The following is a 13,921-nucleotide window of genomic DNA, read 5'->3' on the forward strand; positions in this document are numbered from 1 at the left end:
TCAAAATGCATCTCTTTCCTGGAAAAGATGAGCCACTGCATGGCACTGTATGAAGCTGTACATCTCATGGAGTACATGCAGCTCAAGAGTTTTGGGGTGTGGGGGGGAAAGCGAGGAAAAGCTCTGCTCAGGCAGGGCAGCTTCCAGGCCAGTGACTTTAATAACTAGCCCGTGGAGGAGGTCACTAAGCCCAGCAGTCTTGCCTCCAGGTCAAGATGTTCAGATGGGCATAGTGAAGTCAAGCCACCCATTTTTCTTTGCATAAACAACCCAGCTGCTTTAGTCATCTGCTGAATGGCATGCTCAAGGGAAACACACATCTCTCGGTTCAGGAGTTATTTGCATCTGATTTGGATTTTGTGCCTCTTTGCTTTGCGAGTACTGAATAGATGATATAAGCAAACATCTTGCAACTCTTCCCGCCCCTTGGTTTCTTGTTGCTGCCTCACATCAAGCCCAGGGTTGCTGCTCCTCCAAGTGCTTGCCTGTTGATTTAATGCTGGATCCTGCTGGGTGGTCTGTGCTGGAGATGAGCAGCAGCCAGTTGTGGATCTGTACGTCCATGCAGCAGACATTGCATCCGGAAATCTGTTCTTCGCAGTGGCCCAAGGCGAGGACAGATGTGGTGGCTCTTCGCTTGGATTTTGATGTCTTGCAGACTTGGGCAGGCGTGCTGCTTGTCTGTCCTTGGGCTGAGCCTTCCAGGGTGCTGTGGGATTAGGTGCAGTCAGGCTGTGTCAGAGGGCTGGCTGTTTCTCCCTGGTGCTGGGCACACTGTGCTGCAGCCTCATGGACCGTGGTGGGGCTACACCTCAGAGTATGCCTGGGTGGAGACGGGCACCTTCTGCTGACTGACATGGTGGTGGTGTTAAGGTAGCCAATTGGGTTTGTGCTCTCCCATGGGACTCCAGGGCTTGCTACAGTCCCTGGCATGAGTCACAGCTGAGGCCTTTGGCATGAGTCACGCCATCACAATTTCCTGCTGCTTGTCAGTGTGAGAAATCCCGTCCGCCCTCCTTTTCCCTTGCGTCCTCCAGTGCCCAGGGCTCCCCACCGCTGCCGCGTTTCACCACGCGGCGGATGGAATCTTTATGGACCCACCCAAGAGCTGCGAGGGAGAGCTCCGTGGCCTTCAGGGGATTTTAGGAGAAGGCTTTTTGATCTGCCCGCGGTGCTCGGTAAGGATGCTCTTGCTTCCAAGCAGAACTCACCCAACTGCCACTTGTAAGTCTGTTTCTCAACGTGTGTGTATGTCCAACTGGCTCTTCTTTAGCTGTCAGCTGAGATGTCACATTCCATTCATCTGAGAAACAGCCTCTTGTCAGTAATGGGAGATGATCAAATGATCTGCCTGCCTTTGATACTGATTAACAGCTATTGTAATAAAGGCACCCAGTAATGTGAGTCTTAACCCTGAGTGTGTCTTTATAGCACAACAGCCAGAAAACATCAGAGCCTGTTTCTGAAGCAAGGGAGGAGCCTTCGTGACCCAGGATATGTTTCAGGTAAACCCTGAACCTGGCTGATAAAACACTGAGGGATAAGGTGGCAGGAAGAGGAAGGAACTTCACCCCGAGCAGCATCATGTTGAAGGCCCTTCAGTATCTTGGGGTTCAAAATGGACAGTGATAATGATGCTTCCGAGTTTGCTGTTATGTTTTTAATTAGCTTGTTCTTTCTAATGCATTTTCCAAATACATATTGACCATGTTCTTTGGCCTGAAATTGAATTTGAGAAATCTGAGCCAGCTTTAATACAATCCTTTCTCACTGTGGGTGCCTCAAAGGAGACAAATTCTGGCACACACATGTTTTTGGGAAAGGACTCCAGATGGCTTGAGTTTCTAAACCATCCTGGCACAGTGGATGTGCTATACATCAGGCTAGAGCAGAGCTTGTCTAAATTGGTCCAGTTTAAGGTTTCTGGAGTGCTTTTGTTCTGTGCTGAGCCAATGCAGAAGACTTGGTCCCACCCTCTTCTAAGTTACTGTGAGTGTTTTTTTCCCTCATTGATTTGAGAAAAGCTCCAAAGCAAGAAACTACCTTATAGTCCTTCAGTACAAAGGAGACCCCTGCCTCACAGGTTTTGCGTGGAGGGACGTCAGGAGAAGCAATCTTTCAAGAAGTCCTAAGGAGAAAATAGAAAAAGACAAACACACATGACTTCTGTTGGCTCCTGGGAGGGCGGGAACCCATAGTCAGTGCCCTCTGCATCCCTGATACATGGAGAAGGTGGAAAGGGTGACTTGACTGCTGTTCTTATGGACAATACAGGTTGTGCTTGCCCAAGTTCCCTTGCAGCTCCCACAACAACTTGAGGACACACGGTTCTGGCAGTGTCACTATACCACGGGTACCATCAATGGGCCTGTGGTTAGCCACACGGGCAGAGCAGACAGCTCTTGAGCTTTGAGCACAGCACATCTTGCTCTTGCGGAGCAGGTGAGTGATGCCGGCCTCTGCTGCAGATGACCATGCACCATGGAAGCAGCTTGAGGAGTGTACTCCTTCCAAAGATGGCTTTTGTGTTTGCAGGTGCCTTGGAAGTCCCTGGAGCCCATCTGGCACCTTTTGACTGCTGCACTCCTTTCTCCTGACTTGAGCAGGACTAAGTGAGGTATTTCAACCTCAGTAGTGCAGTGCTGCCTCTGCCTTCCAGCCCTGCTGAAGCCACTCCTGTGTCAGGTAATAATGGAGGAAGTAATGCCTCCTGATGTGTCTACTGGGATGACACCAAGCCAGTCCTTTGGCCTGGAATGGGCCAAAGGTACAGTTACCTCTCAAAAGAGCATCCCAGGTTTCTTGGCAAAACCCAGGAGCTTTAACTTAATGGATGGCACTAAGTGGTGAAAGCTGATTTGTGAACAGGAAAAGAGACGATGGCCAGACCCCCAACTGATGTGCAGTCACGGTAGCTGAAGATGAAAACCACTTAAAAAGCATGCTCCAGTGATAATCCTTCTCCACAGACACCCTTCCTTTTATTTTAAACCAGAACAAGCTGTGTTCCTTGATGTGTTGATCCTCTTGCTCTACTCACACAGAGTCCAGACGCAGCTAACCAGCCCTACTGCCCGAGTACCTTGGGGAGGGCAAGGCAGATGCATGCCCTTCTAACTTTGCTCACCTCTTGGCCACCATGTAAACAACTTAAAGGGCTGTACAGATTTTACTCAGCTGGTTAAGGACAGGGAAAGGTGTATTTCCCTACCTCTTCTCCCTACAAGTCCCTTTGCAGGTCATCATGACTTAAAAATCAAACCCAGCTTGTCTGGAGCTAGACAGCAGGAACCCATACAGCTTATTAAGTGTTCTATTATTCCAGTGCCAAGTGTTGTGGGGTCTGCTCCTTGTTGCACAAATTTGTGATGTGGTAGTAGATGTCAAATAAACAACAAGGTTCTTAAAAAATAAATACTTAAACTGCCAGAGTTGACAGAGCTCTAGAAAACATGCACTTGAAGGGTCAGTACCTCTGCTATGAACCCCTACTGCTCTAAGTGCCATAGCCTCCAGCTCCAGGGCAAGATTTTGCTGTTTGGGGCTCGGTGCCACAGGGGAACAAGGGGTGGTCTGTCCCAGGTGATGTGGGTCTCACGCTCCGGTATGGTAAGAAAATGGAGAAGGAATGCCTGGCAGTGTACAGCAGCAGGGCAGCACACAGCTTTTCACTGCTTTCTTGCAGGCATGATGACTTGGGGGGAGAGATTTGTCTTCCTGCTGTCGGGTGATCTACAAAGAGGACGAAAAGATGTACCTGGATTCACCAGTTGACAGTGGCAAGGACCTCCGATGAAGAACAAATGCTCATAGCTCCTTGGAGATGAGGCAAACTCCCAGGAGAGCTGTTTGCTACCTGCTCACTTGAAAGGTTATGGGAGAGGTGCTGAAGTGAAATGAGCCCAAAATAATGAAGCCTCAGTTCTCCTGGCTAGTTAACAATTTGCTCTAGTTAAATCTAATCCACTGGGAGATGAGAGAAACGCAGGGATAGTCAGCTTGGGTCAGTGTTAATGAGGGAAATAAAATGATGAGACACACTTTAAATCCCACTGAAGGAATCAGCAAACTTCTTTCATCACTCTGAGATAGTGCAAGAAGTACTTTCTAATTAACTTAATTTACAATTAACCTGCAATAGAGGTGCTTCCCTTTTAATGTAGGGAAAGGTGAAACCAGGAAACCCTCTGGGATAAAAATGCTGCAGTGACATGTGGCCACGCAAGCCCAGCTGGCATCCAGGGTGGACTGGACCTTCAGCCCTTCTTCCTGGCACAACCTTCCCTGTGAAGCAGTGCTTTGGGCGCCTCAGTGCCTGCAGGTTTTGGGAGGGCCTCTCAACCTCATCCTTTGTCTTTAAAGACCTTTAAAGGTCCTTTAAACCAAGGATTTTTCTTGAGAGTCCAGATCTATTCCCCTGTGGTCTCCAGACCAACCCTGAAGTTTTCCTTCTGGATAGCATAGGGCTGGAAGCTACCATGGTGGTGAAAGCATTGGTCTAGCCAGCCATGTGTAAGATCTTTGGTGCAGAAGGATCAAGACAAACTGTGTGCAACAACTCTTCAGGAGGTTGTGACTATTCAAACACAAAGGCAGGAACTTCTCAGATGAGACCAAGTAACATGTCAGGGGAGAAACAGGAAGATTCAGACACTTGAAGAGTAGAGGATTGCTTAAGTTAAAGGGCCTGGACAGTCTAAGAGGGAGAAGAGAGCTTTGTATGTGCAGTGTGTATATTGATATATCTATAATGTGTATGTATAATGCCCTAACAGCACAATATTTAGGTGGCAAGAGAAAGCAGGGGCTATTGCTGACACCAGAACCCCATCCACACAGTATTGACCCAAATATTCCCTAAGGACAGTGCAAGAGCAAGATGCTGCCTTTGCTCGATGAACTGACAATCAACTTGGGAGACAAGAGCAAAACTTCCCCAAAGTAAGTGGGGAAAAAAAAAAAAACCCTAACGAAGCAAAGAGTCAGCTTTAGCTCACAAGAGAAAAGGGTGAAGGTTTTGTTATTGTCACGATTTGACCAATATAATCATTGCACCAGTGAGAAAGAAGTGGAGGGTTTTTTTTTCCACCCCTGGCCAGCCTCAGTGATTCCGGCGGGTCCTCCCACTGGTGTGATGGTTGAAGCAGTGGTGCCCTCCCAAGGAGGCACACGAGCAGTACTGCTGGGCTGGAGCTGGGGCCAGATGCCAGCTCCACAGGAGGGGTAAGCTACGGTTTGCTCTTTGAGCAACAACCGGGGCCTCTTGCTCAGCTCCAGCAATGAGTAACTTGGCACATGTGGCATCAACAACTACGTGTGTGGGGGTTCCACAGGATACAAACGAGGCACAGATATGGAAGAGCCATCTGCACCCCGTGTCACACCAGCGAGAGAAGACACCACAGTCGTTGAGTCAGCAAGAGCAGAGTGGTGTTGGTAGATGGTCCAAACCCCCAGCTAAGCCATTTCTGATGCCAAGAGTGATGAACCAGAAATTTGCCTCGCCAAGGGCTACAGTGTGTTTTGTCTTGCAGAAGAATAAAAAGAGTAATAATCCTTGTGCTATGTCTCTCTGGTTTTACTTTATTCTAAAGCAAATCTGGGGCACTTCGAGGGAGTTAAAATAAGATGGGCCAGTTGTCCGGCTCCAGCCTCTGCAAATTAAGAGATGAATTTCTAAGAGGTTGTGCTGAGGACCTGGTACTGGGCAGGGCCTTGAGCTTTCAAGCAAGCTTGCAAGGCTGGGTGCTGGAAAGGCACTCTTAGTTTTCCCCACAGGGGAAAATTCTTTTCGGCATCACCTTCTGGATGAGCAGGAGATGACTCCTCTCTCTCTGTCAGAGCTGCCTGGTGGGTATCATGCTGTTCCCCAAAAGCATGTGAGAGAGCAGTAACTCCTGGAAATGGGAACACATGTTGTATGCTCCCCAACTGCTCTCTTTCAGAGCTTGTGCGTAGTGTAATCCCTTGCCACAACCCAGAAAGCTTGATGGGGCTTACTATCTTCTGCCCAAGGTTTCTTCTCAGAACATCATCTGCTGGTCTCGGGGTACAAGAGCAGTTTGCATGGGGTAGCATCCCTTTGATTCTCCCCCAGGCCTTTAAAGTGCTCCGTAATCCTTTGCCTTTGTGCTGTGAGCTTTTATGCTTTTCCTTAGGCACAGAACTTCCCCCTGAGGAAGCTGAGTCCCTTCTCTGCGTGCAGTGCAAGGTGTCCTGTCCCTCCTGTTGTGCAGAGGGGCTGGGGACACCCTTGATGGGGTGGGACTGGGCAGCATGGCCTTGATTTGCAGCCTGTCTCCTTCTACAAACTTTCTGAAAGGGAAGGAGACCCACTGGGGATTTGTCTCCCACTTCTTCCCACTAGAGGCTGCCAAAGGGAAGATGTTCTTTCTTCTGCTTCCTCACCGTTGGCTTTAATCCCTAGGAAAAATGGAGCAGTTGGGCATCTCAGGGCCAGGTTGGATGAGGCTTTGTGCAACCTGATGTAGTGGAGGGTGTCCCTGCCCGTGGCAGGGGGGTTGGAATGAGATGATCTTTGAGGTCCCTTCCAACCCAAACCATTCTATGATCTCGGCACCGCAGTCTGAGAACAAACACGTTACTGATTTCAGGCAGTGCTTTACATCAGGGGCACCATCAAAGGGTTTGTTGCTAAACCAACTCGGCTGCCAGTGCAGGGCACTCAAGGAAAACAAACAGTGCAGGCTCCACACGTTATTTAAAGGGATTTTCCTGACCGAAGGAAAGGGAAAGTTCAGGAGGAGAGTTCAGGGCAGAAAAACAGCTCCCACGGGATGTGCATTTCGGAAAGGAAATCGGGGTGGCCACGGCACCGCACGGCCCCAGCACCACAACTCCCCTCCCCAGCAGCTCCTTCTCAGGAAACGCTGCAACACTGAAAGGAGAGAAGTCTCCAGGGATTTCACAGAGCTGGAGGGAAAGCAAATAGAAAATCCTGACCGACCAAACAGAATTTGCTCAACCCCTCACACGTGGCAGCGAACAAGGGAGCACAGTAACTCGGGCACACAATCCCAGCTAACAGCCTGCTACAGACTGGGGCAAACTTAAGGTGGAATTACGTGGGCTTTTTCCCAGCTCTCCGTGGAGGGGTCTGCTCTCGGTGGCATCTGCTGCCCGCACCGGCTCTGCCCCTGCAGTTAACTCCTGACTTCAGCGTGGCTCCTGCGGGCACGGAGCCCGGCCAGGGAATCCGTCGGAGGCCAGACATGTGTGGGATTTTCCCTGCAGTACTTTCGGTCAGCGTTTTGCCCTCTTTTGTACAGCCCAGTCACAGGGCTCCGATTCAGGCTTGTGACTTTCTAGTTCAAACGCAGTTTGGCTTCGATTCACCCGGAGTCATACGGAACGCTGAAATGCCACGGGAATGTTCAGAAATGGGTGCGGGGCACAGCCGGGGCAGAGGATGGTTTCAGGAGCCAGGATGCTGTCCATCTAACAGCAAGCACGCTCTAGTGAAGTGCCAGCAGCCTTCTGTGAGGCAGCACGTTTCCTCCTGCCACCTAGCCATAAATTCCCGGCGGTTTCGTAAGCTGCAGCCCTTCCTAAAGTTATCTGCAAACTGGTATCTCCTGGGTTATTTGTGGCTTCACCAACAAGCAGCACGCTGCATTTACACAGCAGCTCTGACTGAAGTTTCACAAGCGTGAGTGTGAAGCCACAGGTCACTAATGGCACTTCATGTAGGGGGGAAACTGAGGCACGGAGGCCTGAGGAGCCTACTAAAGTCAATCCAAAGCATCCAGCTGATCCAGTCACACAGACCCTACTCCCACCTTCACCGCCCTACTCTGCAAAGACCCTCGGGGCAGTCATTGCCATGTGCTTTTAAACAGATAGCAAAGGGAAAAAGCGGGCGTTAGGGACTGGCTGGGAAGCAGCCTCCTGTCTCGCTGGCTGCACTCAGCCCTGCCCGGCCTCTTCCTCTGCTAACAAAGCATTTCTCTTTTCCCTCTGGAGTCTTCTGCAACCGGAATGGAACCAGTGAGATCACACTGCTTTACAAAAGCTGCAGCCTGAATTCTCACATCTAGTAGTGCCCCGCGCAAAGAACCTTGACTTTCAGGCGCTTTTTTTTTTTAAAAAAAACAACCCTTGGTGTTCATTTAACTGCAAGTAGTGATGATCTGTGCCCAGGGGCTCCTCCAGGCTCCACGTAGGCACGAGGTCGTGCTGGGAGGATGCGTACACACGTATTCTCAGAGGCAGCCACTTTGCAGCAGCAACACGAGGGCTCCCACCCTGATCTCGGACAGGGATGGCTTAACAAAAAGCAGCCACCTCACTGCAGGCACAGAGCCACGCTCCGGCTCCCGGGATGAGAGCCAACACGCTCTGCTACCAGCTAGAAGAGCTTACAGTAAAGATTTCTAGGATCACGCCGAAATAAACAATCCCTCGCTTTTAAAATGATACACATCCCGCCTGCGAAGAACAATATCCATAGAGATCTCCCGCTGCCCACTTTAAATGGCTGGGAAAGCTCCAGCCCCAAACAGCTGCAACTGATTCCCTTCTTCCCCCCCCTCCATCATGTGATGGTCCTGCCCAAGGGATTTAAGCTCCGGGAGCTCAGCACTGAGTCATGCTGGATTGCGGAGCAGGGGCTTGGGGGTGTCCTGACTGGTGGGACTGGTGTCTGCGGCATGGAGCAAGTGAGTGCCCGCTCTGAGGCTGGACGGGTCTGCCCAGCAGGACGGAGGTTTGGCTGCCTGTGGGTTTTGGGCTTGGGGCCAGAGGTAGGAGGAGGAGGAAAGGATTAGCTGGGAGGAAATGCAGGGCGGATAGATGGCTGAGGGAGGAATGGTTAGGGCCGACCAGCTGTTTTTTTTCTCCTTCTTTTCTCTAGCAGGTTATTTAAGTGGGGAAGTTTTTTAATGCATGTTTATATCTGTGAGGACTCCAAAAGTTTGGGACCGTTTGCAGCTCTACAGTTTGAATATCCTTTACACATTTTTTGCCTTAAACTTTGTGGTTTTTTTCTGGAAAAATGCCTTTTGGGTAGAGGACTGGGCTGACTTAATGCAACAGGAGGGTGGTGTTTTGTGACCTATCCCTGCCCCCATAACTTCCCTTTCCAAGGAAGCCCCCTGGGGCTGTATTTCAGACTGTGCTCCAGCACTCTACTAGAAACAGAGCCAGAAAGCAGTGTTAGTGCTGGGAGGATAAGCAGTTTAGTGACTGGGGGAAGTCCGACCTTACCAGTCTGTGCTGTGGGCAGAGCAGGGAGTAGGCACGAGGAGCAGCACTCTCGGAGCTGGGTGGTTGTCCTCAAGGAGTGCTCGGCTGCAGAGCAGCCAGCAGCTGCTGGGCATAGGCTGGTATAAGCTGGGCAAGGAGAACTAGCCCAAGTAAATGATATACCTGATTTGAAATGAGTTTTCCTGTTTTATCTGGCTTTTGGTGAAGTGGAGCTCAGGATTGTTGCTCTTGGACCTGGAACACGGGCAGCGAAGCATGGCTTGAGATATGCCTGACCTCATCTAACAGCATCTTCCTCTTAGGTTTTAATGCTTAATGTTGTTTTGGGGGTATAAAGCTAGGGGAGTGAATAACCTGGCTATGAAGAAAGGATGAAATCTTCTTCCCTACGGAGAGAGCTTCCCAGGAAGATATTTGCACTGCTTTATGAGGCTGCAGCCAAAAGTGGGCTCCACTGATAAACTTTTTTGGTGGCTCCTGTCACTTGGAGACCCATATAGGGAAGGGGGACAGGCCTAGAGCTAGAAAAGCTGCCTTCCTACCATTAATGTGGGCACTGCTGACTGGAAGGTGCAAGCTTGTTTGCAAGAGTTTGTTCTGTAGCAGCTGGTAAATCAGTGCCTGTGCCCTACTCTTGTTACACTGGCTTCAATCAGCTCTTTGTCAGCTTAGCTTGCTTAGGGGGGTGGGAGACCCCAATGGGGTGGTGGCTGTGGCAGAGGATTCCCTTGCAGAGGGCTGAGACAGGCAGCTGGCCTGGCACACCCCTTTTTCCAGCACAAAATGGCAAATGGGATGGGGTTTGCTGGAAGTGGTTTATCCCTTGGCCCAAGCAGTGCTGTAGGGTTTCCTTGGGACAGACTAACTGCTGTGGTTTGGCCCTGCAGGGACTGGTGGTTACTCAGCTGGACATCCAGCCTGGAGAGTGCGTCAAGGTGAAAGGCAAGATCCTGTCTGATGCTAAAGGGTGAGTGAGGAGGAGATGGTGAATGGGTTCATGTGTCACTGAGCTCCTGCTGTGTTCAGCTTGTCAGCACTGGGTAGCTGGAGCTGCTGCACAGGGACCTCCTCGGCACTGCCTCTCTGTTTGCCCAGGTTTGCTGTGAACGTGGGGAAGGACAGCAGCACCCTCCTGCTGCATTTCAACCCTCGCTTCGACTGCCATGGGGACATCAACACCATCGTGTGCAATTCTAAGGAGGACGGCGTGTGGGGTGAGGAAGACAGGAAGGCTGACTTTCCCTTCCAGCAAGGTGACAAGATTGAGGTGAGGCCCTGGAACAGATCAGTAAGAGGCCAAAGGCGGAGTTATTTTTTAATGCTGCCTTGCACCTCGGATGGAGAACGAGCAGGTGTGGAAAGGGGACTAAGGAACAGGGGAAGGAACCTGCAGCTGAAGGCAGCTTGCTCTGGATACCTGTGCTGCCCAAGTCAATGCCCAACACCTTTGGTGTATTAAGTGCTGGGCTCTGGCCTCCCTTTGCAAGCCACACCAGTAAGTGCAACTGAAACAGACTGGAGCTGTCTCATCCCTTCGTTGCAGAAGTGTGGAGCTGACCTTGGGGCAGAGCAAACAAGCTTCCTCCCTTCCATGCCTCTGCCAGGCAGGGAGGAGGCGGAGATAGGGAGCATGGCCTTGACACCAGTGGCCACCTTATCTGTCCAGAACCTGACTGGAGGGAGTGGGGAGCAAGGCTTGTGAGTTGTGATGTGTTAGCCTTCCTTCTTCTGCCTCTCTACAGATTTGCATCTCCTTTAATGAAACAGAGGCGACAGTGAAGCTGCCTGAGGTGGAGTTCCAGTTTCCTAATCGGCTGGGCATGGAGAAAATCGAATACCTGGCTGTGGAGGGGGACTTCAAAGTCAAAGCCATCAAGTTCAGTGAACAGCTATAGCTTGGTTGGTTTTGTTTTCTCTCCCCCTGCCTAGTGAAATAAACCCAATTTGCAATGGCTGCTTCCTCTGCTGTTTTCTGCTCTAATCTGCTTGCTCCTGTGCACTACAGGGTAAGGCTATGATATATCCATGTGTGCCTACTCACACTGTGGCCTTGCAGCTGGTGTAGAGTTAGCTGAGGTGCCAGGCAAAGATTGATTTACTGTGAACCAAGCTAGCATAGCAGTAGTTGCTCCCTTGGCTGCAGTGAGTTTCTCAACTCTGGGACTAGTCCCAGCCAGGGAAGCTCACACAAGTGTATGCTGGGTGTCTTGTGCCATCTTGGACCAAGAAGTGGTGCTCCCATCTCCTTGCTGGGGATGGAGGATTGAGAGGCAACAAGGTGTGGCTTATGCTCTTGCTAATAGCTTTGCTTTCCAAGACCATGCTGAGTGGCTGGGTGCATTGCAGGCTGGCACAAGTGTACTTAGGGAGTTGAGGAGAGCAGGCAAGTCAGGCAAACTGCACTTGCCAGGGTGAAAGACATGGCATGTAAGGTGAACCTGATGGACAACTTCGGAGTGAGGTCTTGAGAGGATCCATGATGTCTGTGCTGCCTCATGACCCAAGGTCCTGGCACTGTCACCACCTATTATCTTGTACCAAGAAGTCAGTGGCTTAGCAACATGGCAGGTAAGGGTGACAAACCATGTCCCAGCCTGTGGGTCAGTGTCTGTACCACTTGGCTGCAAAGCTCCAGATGCGGCTTGAGAGTTCTATCTAACAGGATTATTAGAGATATTAAATCCTGACTGCACCAAGCACAAGTAGTTGCAGTTAGGCAGACCAAAAAAAGGAAAAAGTTTAGTAAAATGTCTTTTCTACTTAAAACCACTCTGCTCTGCTTGTGCAATGCTTTGGAGTGTCTGCTACTGCTGTTCCCCAGCTGCCTGCTAACCATGCCTACCCGAGACAGGGCTTGAGTTGGGACTGCTGCAGCTCTGGAGGACCTGATGAAAGGTGAACAAGTCCTACCTGCTGTGGAGAGCTGGGAGCCTGGGCAGGCTGCCCACCTTTGGGGACTGGCTCTGTGACTGCTCAAACTGTAACAGTGCTGCCCCACTGCAGCTCAGCTGGTAACTGACTGTACTGGTGAGGTTTTCCTTAGCCAAATGCTGCTCAAGTGGTGGAATTTGACTCCTGTTAGCTAATGCCTTTCAGCAGGGCTGTTCCAGACCAGGGCTGCATTTGTTGCTCCTTTGTATAGCTGAGAGGTTGGGCCAGCTGCTTGGGTAGGGGCAATACCACTCTGCAGTGCATTTTGGCCATTGGAAGGCTTTTTACGGAGTGGCTGACAGGCTGCAAGCCTGTTGCCTTCTGGTCAGCACAACTGCTGTGTGGTATGTAATGCTGCCCAGATCTGGACTGCTGCAGCTGCTGTCCCAGAGCTGGGCATCCCCCTGAAAGATGAGATTTGCTTTGGAGGGTGGACACTCCTGCCTTAGTGGTGTCCTTTTCTCTCTGCTGTCTGATAACCCTTGTTATGGAGGCTGCCTGGCAGCTCTGCCAGAAGGGTGTGACTTAGAGCTGTGTCTTGCCGCTAGCCCTGTGGGCACAGACATGTTGGCTGTGGGTAGACAGGGCTCCTCCTCTTTGTTCTCCAGAGCTGATGATAGTAAGGGACTTGGTGAGCAAATAAGCAGGAGGCTTTCTGGGCACCTGTCCCTCTGGGGAGGTATGGGGTGCATGGGAAACTCTGAAGGGCTCTGCTGGAGTGTCAAAAGCTCAGCAAAAGATTCCATTATGCACCTGCTGGGAGGGTGGGGAGGGGGTTGCTGTAACCCATCCCCTGCGCAGGAGTAGGACAGCGACAGCACACACGCTGTGTGCCAGGAGCCTGGCTGTGCTGCAGGACTACATCGTTTGACAAGGACAGGGACAGTTAGTGGTGCCTATAATTCCTGCCCTGCATGTACTGGGTTATTTACAGGACAAGATGTGTTTACTAGGCAGAGGATGAGACAAGTCTTGCTGATGATTTGCCTTGTCAAATTAGTCTTGAGGTGTTTTTGGAAGGCTAGTTGTACTTGGGTTGGGGAGAAGAAGATGGCTTTTGTCTATTTTGCCCTTCTATCCTGTGTTCAAGTTATCTGACTGAAGAGAACTTAAATGGTCAAGTGGACAAGGACTTAAAAAGCACAAGGCCCTTCAGCTGTAGAGGCACAGGGGAGCTTGCAGCTGATCCTTGGGCTGCCTCTGTTCCTGGCTGCCCTGATTAGAGATGAAGTATGTGTCTGTAGGAGCTGACAAGAGAAAAGCTGATCTCATTTTTGCCTGTGAAGCTGGCAGTCCTGATTTCCAGGTAGGTTAGCCACAAATGGTCCTGCCTGCTCTGCTCAGGGTACAAACAGTGCTATCCTCCTCTTGCACTTTCCACAACAGTTAATGAGGTTTATCCTGCTTTCTAACACTGGCAGCTACTACTAAGGAGACCACAAAACAGGAGAAAGGGTAGGAAGGAAGCGAGCAGGCCTTTGCCAGCACTTCCTGCCTCTTGAGTTCTGTTTTCCCATGTCCCAGTGCTATAAATACTCCTGGTCCTGTAAGTGACACTGGTCAACAGGCACAGTAAATGTGGAGTGCTCAGGCTGGCTCCTACAGTGATGATCAGACTTTTTTTCTGCTAGAGTGATCAGGAAAGCAAGAAGGCTACACCCTGCTGCAGGCAGAGGGTCACAGTGAATGCCAAAGCAGGGCTTGTCCATGCCAAGTATGCTCTCCTGCAAGTCCATGGTGAACTCAGCTAGCCAGTGTCTGTGGA

The 13,921-nt window shown here is 50.7% G+C and overlaps 1 protein-coding gene across 1 annotated transcript; it reads left to right on the forward strand.

Moving 5' to 3' along the window:
• The first annotated feature begins 2,223 nt into the window (after window positions 1-2,223).
• LOC104380663 (16 kDa beta-galactoside-binding lectin) lies at window positions 2,224-11,120 on the forward strand. Its single transcript, XM_086612126.1, has 4 exons — window positions 2,224-2,232; window positions 10,113-10,192; window positions 10,321-10,492; window positions 10,968-11,120. The coding sequence occupies exons 1-4, from the start codon at window positions 2,224-2,226 to the stop codon at window positions 11,118-11,120; spliced, it is 414 nt and encodes a 137-aa protein (XP_086468252.1).
• Window positions 11,121-13,921: the final 2,801 nt, after the last annotated feature.

The sequence above is a fragment of the Tauraco erythrolophus genome, chromosome 5 (genome assembly GCF_009769465.1).
Source record: "Tauraco erythrolophus isolate bTauEry1 chromosome 5, bTauEry1.pri, whole genome shotgun sequence".
Classification (NCBI taxonomy): Eukaryota; Metazoa; Chordata; class Aves; order Musophagiformes; family Musophagidae; genus Tauraco; species Tauraco erythrolophus.